The following is a 6,327-nucleotide window of genomic DNA, read 5'->3' as shown; positions in this document are numbered from 1 at the left end:
GGCGCGGCAGCAGGGGCGCCCGGCCGCGCAGCGCTGCGCGTTGGCGGCGTTGCGGGGCAGGGCTCGGCTCCCGCGCCGCCTAGTGCAGGTCCCAGATCTCGCAGAGCAGGGAGGTCAGCCGCGGGTCCTTGGTGCGCCACGTTAGCAGCACCTCCGCGTGGGTGTGGTTGAGAGTGCGCAGTTCCGTGAGGCGACCGATGAGGCGAGCGAAGTGCTGCGGGTCCTCCGGGTGGTGGATCTTCGAGTACTTGTAGAGGATGCCCAGCAGCGGCTCCTGCAGCTCCTCCACGTGCCGCTTGTTCCTCAGGAGCGGGCGATCTGCGGGGACGGGCGATTAGCGGGGGCGTGTGGCCCGCGGCACAGGGGGTTAAAATGGGTTAAAAGCCTGTTAGTAACAGCAACTCATCTCACGGTTTTACCTGAAAAAAACACAGTTGTTGCCACAAGCAGGGCATATTCTGTCTCTGTCACTTTAAGTTCTCCCATGCTTCTGTAGAAGTAAAACAGCGCGGTAATAAACTCCTCGGTTATACCTTGGAAATGAAATAAAATTATCGGAATGTTATTTCAGTACAGAAATGGACAATGTCATTATGAATCAGCTTTGTCCTAATCTTTTAAAGTTCTAGGCTGTTACATCTCATGAAATGGCTAATAAGCTTAATGAAAACAATTTTAATTCCTATTGCAGTTGTGCAGCTGTTGATACAGCTCTAGACTTCTTTATCCTGGGATATAAGCAAAGGCATAAGCTGCCTTCTCCTTCCAAACAGTGCCTGAGTGGTGGCAGACCAGCTTCAGGTGGAGGGGAGGAAAGGGGGCACGGGCCGTACCAACAGCATCGCTCAGTGTGGTGGAGAGTATGGTCAGAAAAGTCGCAGATTTCCCAATATTTTGTTTCAGAGGCCTCTGTTACCTGTGGTAGTAGTGGAAGTCGGGCTATCTTCACTGTGAGACATTTCCATGGAATAAATGGCGTTCTTATCGAGGTTTTGAACATGGCAACATGTTACATGATCAGAAGATCTTCCATGACCTGCAGCAAGAGGGATGACAGTTCACAGCGAAACATTATGCTGCTTTAAACATTTGCTTGAATCTACTTTGCAAGTATGTACCTGAAATTGTGTGTCTTTTTCTCAGTTCCATGCAGAGGGACAAGATAAATTGGAAAGAGTTCTTTCTGACACCAAGCAACGAGTTTGTTTGTTGCATTATTGTTAGTCAAAATAATCTCTTGTGTCAAATTTAGCATGATAGATGTCATTAATGTAGTTAATATTATCTACCCACCCCATAATTTGTTGTGCAAACACTTAAAATTGTTGCTCTTTGTTTGCAACTGACATCAGGAAAATGGAGATCTAATTAATGTTTACTTTTCGGGATGCTCTATGAAAAAAATCATATGGAAGATATGTAGACGTAACTGCTATTACTGTTAATTAAACATTGCTATGTTTTAGTAGGCGATTACCTGAGATTCGGTGAATAAAAACAAATGGAATTTGTTTCAAAATGGATGAACTGCTGGTGTTAATAGAAAGCTTATTAGTCAAACTTACTTTCACTTGTTGATGATTGGCATTCACTGATTCTTTGGTTATATATCTGTGCTGAACGCAAAAACATTGCTTCAACAGTTGACCCTTTTAGCAGCGCAATTTGATCTTCACTAGCTAAACTTCCAAATCCTACAGAGAAAGATACTGTTAAGACTTAAAGCTGTGGCTGCCTGTAAGCCCCTAATGTGAGTTGATAAAATGATATTTTAATATCTTTAATGGAAAGAAGGAGCTATATTTAAAAGACCTATGTACCAAAGACTAGACTCTTGGGGTCTTTCTTCCTACTTTGCAGACCAGACATAAAGGTTTTGTGCTGTTGGCAGTGTCCAGTGTTACAAGATTCGGAGGAAGATTAAAAAAGATGTATTTAGGAATAAGCAAGATTTTATCAAAAGTTTCTCCCTAACATGCTATTTTTACCTGATATATGTCACATGGCCTATATTGCTTAATGAATATGAATAGTCTCCTTATTCATTCATATCTGATCTTTTTTTTTTATGTTCATCTTTTGACTAATGTGTTATCTGCATTTATAATTTAAGAGCAAAGGAACTTAATCCTGTTCTTAATCCTGATCAAAGCACAGTATGAAAAACAACTTTTAGAAAACAAAATCATCCATCCTCTCAGACCTGTTTCACAGTGGTGTTACCACTGATACTAAATAAATTACATCAAATGTCTGCTTTAGACATGTCAATTGACTTTTGTCAGTGAGTTTTACAACTTAGAGTAATGAACAAATTATCAACCTCCCCATTGAATGTTATTTTGTCAACGTTACATTGAAATGCAGTGGATTTAATTCTATGCTCCCTTGTTCTTGTATTATAGGAAATTAGGAGTAGGAGCACATCCTGGTACATCCTTACTGTGCTGCCTTTTGTTTGAAGGTACATCTATTTTATCTTTGATGGGTATAATAAATTGCAGACTGAATTGGATTTCAGAATGTGTTAAGATAATAATTTGCTCAAGATAGTATTTTAAAGTAGATACACTTCTCAGAAAATGTCTCTATTCTGTGTCAGACATGGAAAAGAAATATAATTATAGTAAAAAGTTTGCAGGCAGTCCAAATTTGTCCTCATAAAAGAGAATGTAGGGAACTACTAGCAAGTACTGGTAAATAGTAATCCTGACCATTAGTGTTTGAAGATGAGATAATCAGTTGAATAAAAATTTTCTTAAAGCTTATATTTTTCTCAGATGCATGCCATCAATATGGTATCTGCCTCTTAAAATGATGTGTCAGACTTAGAGTGTAACTTTTTCCAAAAGAAGGAACTTACCTGGGAGTCTTTTTGTAAAATCCACTAACACTTGTACATGAACAACTGCTGTCTCAGAGAGATGCCAAAAGCTTTCCTCTGGACTTGCGGTTTCTTGTAGCTGCATGAAAGACAGTTTAGACTTTTGATAGAACCAAATACAGTGTTTTGGGATACTAATAACTCAGTAATGCAGGCTGATTGTTCTATATACATACAAATTTTTTTGCTTCCTCAGGGGAAATTGTGTATTTTTGATGTGCTGCTACAATGTGGTCAAGGAGCTGATGTTCTCCTGGAGTGAGTTCCATTTTTTCTGGGATCTGTTTTTTTTTTTTTTTTTTAAAAAATCAATTAAATGACAGTAGATGAAGGCAAAAATAAATGATAAAAAGAGATATTTCAAATAGAAAAATATCCTACTTTTCCAGGTCTTGTTGTAGATGATACATGCTTACTATTCAGTCCCTCATCTTCTAGTTTTATGTTGCAAAGGAAACTGCTCTTCTGTTTGAAATTTTTCCTGAGTCGCTTTGACTTACATTGTACTTCAGTCAGCAAACCTGTGAGGCATAGAAGTGTGTATCAATGCATAGATTTTCAAATTAATTATCATTTGAAACGATAACTTGTATTATTATAGATAACATAAATCTTGCATTGCAGGAGCCGTAACTTGTAAGGAACTCTGTTTCCTAGAAAATACTGCAAAACGGTATTTGTTAGGTGAGTTTGTGTTCCATATCCATAAAAGGCCCGAGTGTTTGCAATCTTCCCATGTTATTTTGTTTGTGGCTGTGTGACATGTAAACATGAGAATTGTTCATTAAAAAATACTATGCAATTTTTTTTCATGGTGTGCGAGTGCAAGCTCTTTGAACAGCAGTCTTCATAACTTTGAGATACTGATGGTTTTTGTAGATGATGATGATGCAGGTCCTACAGACTCCAAAGTTATTTTTTCCTACAGCAAAGTGAAATTTAGACCAATTATCTTTTAGTTCTAATGAGAAGGGATAGTTTTTGAGAGAGAATTTATCAGAATTGATAGCCAGTAGCCAGCAGAGGAGTACTTACATTCTGCTAGCATTCCCACAGCCTTACACTTCTTCAAGCGACATTCCTGACACTTTCTTCGCATGTACATGTCCATTTCACAGTGACCACCATTCTTACATCGATACGCTGCATTTTTAGTAATACTACGTCGAAAGAAGCCTACAGACAAGAGTCAGGTTACAACTGTAGAAATGTAAGGATCTTTATCTCATAATGATCTAAAGAACTAAAGTTTAGGATTTCTTTTTTTACAATTAAAGTATCGCCTTGATTTTAAATTTGGTCTTTAACAGCACAATATTAATGACTTGTTAGTATTTTCTAACTAATATTAATTGCCAGTTTTCTTACTTGACCAAGATAACTCCCATATAGAAAGCTAAAAGTATAGGTAATAAGTAAATGTTTATTTTTTATTTAAATTTAATAACAAAACTAATAACACTGAAGTAACTATGATAACTGTTGTGAGAAGATCAGAACTTAGACACAATTCTAGTGAATAACTGGTAAATAGTAATCAGTAATGCAAAATCAGTTGCATAAAATGTTTATGTTAAATATATACTGTAAAAATATTTCTTCAAAAGATGTTATAAAAATGTGAATCTGGGGTCGGCTTCTTAGGGAGAGAGTTCCTTAGATTAATTGTAAACCTACAAAGCTACAAACCTTAGATAAATTACAAAATTAATGGTATCTATTCCTTTAAAATCACAGGTGTGAAATCTTACCACATTAAATTGAGCACTGTGGGGCAAGATTCATGGGTAAGATACAGATAAACTTACTCTCTTCTTACCTTTGCAACCTTCACAGGTAAGTGCATTATAGTGATAGCCTGAGGCCTTGTCACCACACACAACACAGAGCTCTTCCTGTCCCTTCATTCGCAAGGAAGAATGGTTTAATTTTGGCCTTTTTAGTCCTTGATATTCACTGTCATCAACATGGGAAGCCGTGAAAGGGGATTTGTTTAATTCACAGTTGCTGATTATATACTGCCCATCACTATATTGAGAGTCCAGACTATATGTACTGTATTGGGACTGTGAAGGTTGTGACTGTAATACTGGAGGAGGAAACTGAACTGTGGAATACTGGCAGTAAGGAGTAGTCTGAAAATCTGTGTCTTGTAGCTGATAATTGATGTGCTCGGGTAAAACATCTAGATAAAAAAGAAACAGATTAAATAAAAAACCTGGAGAATATCTTGACGTTAGCTCATTGAAATTTTTTTTTTAACTTTTTACAGACTAGATATTTAAGCATAAATATTAGAGGAACACATTTTCAATGACTTATTATTTTTAAATGTGCTACTTGTAATATTTTTAAGTAAAAGGTGTAGTAAAATGGTTTGGTAACAGTCTGGGCAATATCATGTGGATGCCACTCGATTCTTTTTGGTAATTAATTGAGTATCGTGTCAACTGAGTATATGGTTACCTTTAAATTTACAGTTTCATGTTGTTTTTATTTTGTTTTCCTCATTACAGGAGAATATTTTTCCTGTAAGTAAGTGAATTTTGTAGAGTGAAATGTTTGTTACTGGTACATATTTCAGGCATAATATTATAAAATAAACATTAGAAATCTGAAATTTCAGAAATCCTAGAGTGGTAACATTTACTGTGGCATGAGTCTGAATGTCAGTATTCAGTAGAATATCAAGGCCTGTTTTGTTTACTATTTTTCCACATGTTGCTAAAAATCACATTTCATAACTATATAGGATAACATGTGTGTATGGAATTTTGAAGACAGTTTCTTCCTGCATTTCTGGTTATAGTATTTTCATTTGATTCAAGTATCTCATCAAATTTACACTGTTATACCAAGGAAAGCTCATGCAGTATGTATCGTGTTCAATTTTGTGCTTGTTTAAATCTGTAAAAATAAATGTGAGGTTTTTTTAAAAAAAAGTAGACTGAAGGTCCTTCTGTTTCTAATGGACATCAGGTCTTGCTTTTACTCATCCAAAATTAGATTACTGATTGCAGTTATAGTTGTGTAAGCTATAGAATAATAACCATTATCTCTTTATAATATATCTGGAATACAGTAATAAAACCCGTAGCTTCTTCCTGCAGGTTAAAGGGAGGGAGCTCCACTGTAATCTTTATATGAAATCATCTGTCAGCATAATCAATATATTTGAACGTATTTGCAATATAGGCTTGGTAGTCAAATGTGTGGCTTCCTAAGAGCTTTGCAAAGATAAATTAAAATGAAGAAAAGAGTGATAATTTCCATATACATTCATTTTACTATACTGATTACATTCATTTCACTATACTGATTTTTCTTAGTATTAAAATTCTACTTTACTCACCATAATACTGTATGGGCTCAGCAAGACAGTAGCCGTCAGGTACTGTGACAAATGTATTTGCCATGTTGTGCCCCAAGTTGCACTGTTTCAT

The 6,327-nt window shown here is 36.4% G+C and overlaps 1 protein-coding gene across 1 annotated transcript; it reads right to left on the bottom strand.

The window, feature by feature from the left end:
* Positions 1-79: 79 nt before the first annotated feature.
* LOC134150901 (bile acid receptor-like) lies at positions 80-6,327 on the bottom strand. Its single transcript, XM_062595065.1, has 10 exons — positions 6,237-6,327; positions 4,704-5,069; positions 3,920-4,060; positions 3,266-3,405; positions 3,061-3,165; positions 2,864-2,963; positions 1,566-1,694; positions 917-1,036; positions 420-533; positions 80-318 (listed from the first exon to the last, which is right to left on the bottom strand). Exons 1-10 carry the CDS (start codon positions 6,325-6,327, stop codon positions 80-82), a joined length of 1,545 nt encoding a protein of 514 aa, XP_062451049.1.

This window comes from Rhea pennata, chromosome 25, assembly GCF_028389875.1.
Source record: "Rhea pennata isolate bPtePen1 chromosome 25, bPtePen1.pri, whole genome shotgun sequence".
In the NCBI taxonomy this organism is placed as follows: domain Eukaryota; kingdom Metazoa; phylum Chordata; class Aves; order Rheiformes; family Rheidae; genus Rhea; species Rhea pennata.
Note: the sequence above shows the minus strand (reverse complement) of the source record. Positions and strands in the feature narration are given on the sequence as shown.

Coding starts and splice junctions, on each gene's coding strand:
- LOC134150901 (XM_062595065.1), bottom strand. CDS start 6,327: ATGAAACAGTGCAACTTGGGGCACAACATGGCAAATACATTTGTCACA. Junction 1,037..1,565: donor CCAATCATCAACAAGTGAAA/GTAAGTTTGACT, acceptor CTCTTGCTGCAG/GTCATGGAAGATCTTCTGAT. Junction 319..419: donor AACAACTGTGTTTTTTTCAG/GTAAAACCGTGA, acceptor CCGTCCCCGCAG/ATCGCCCGCTCCTGAGGAAC.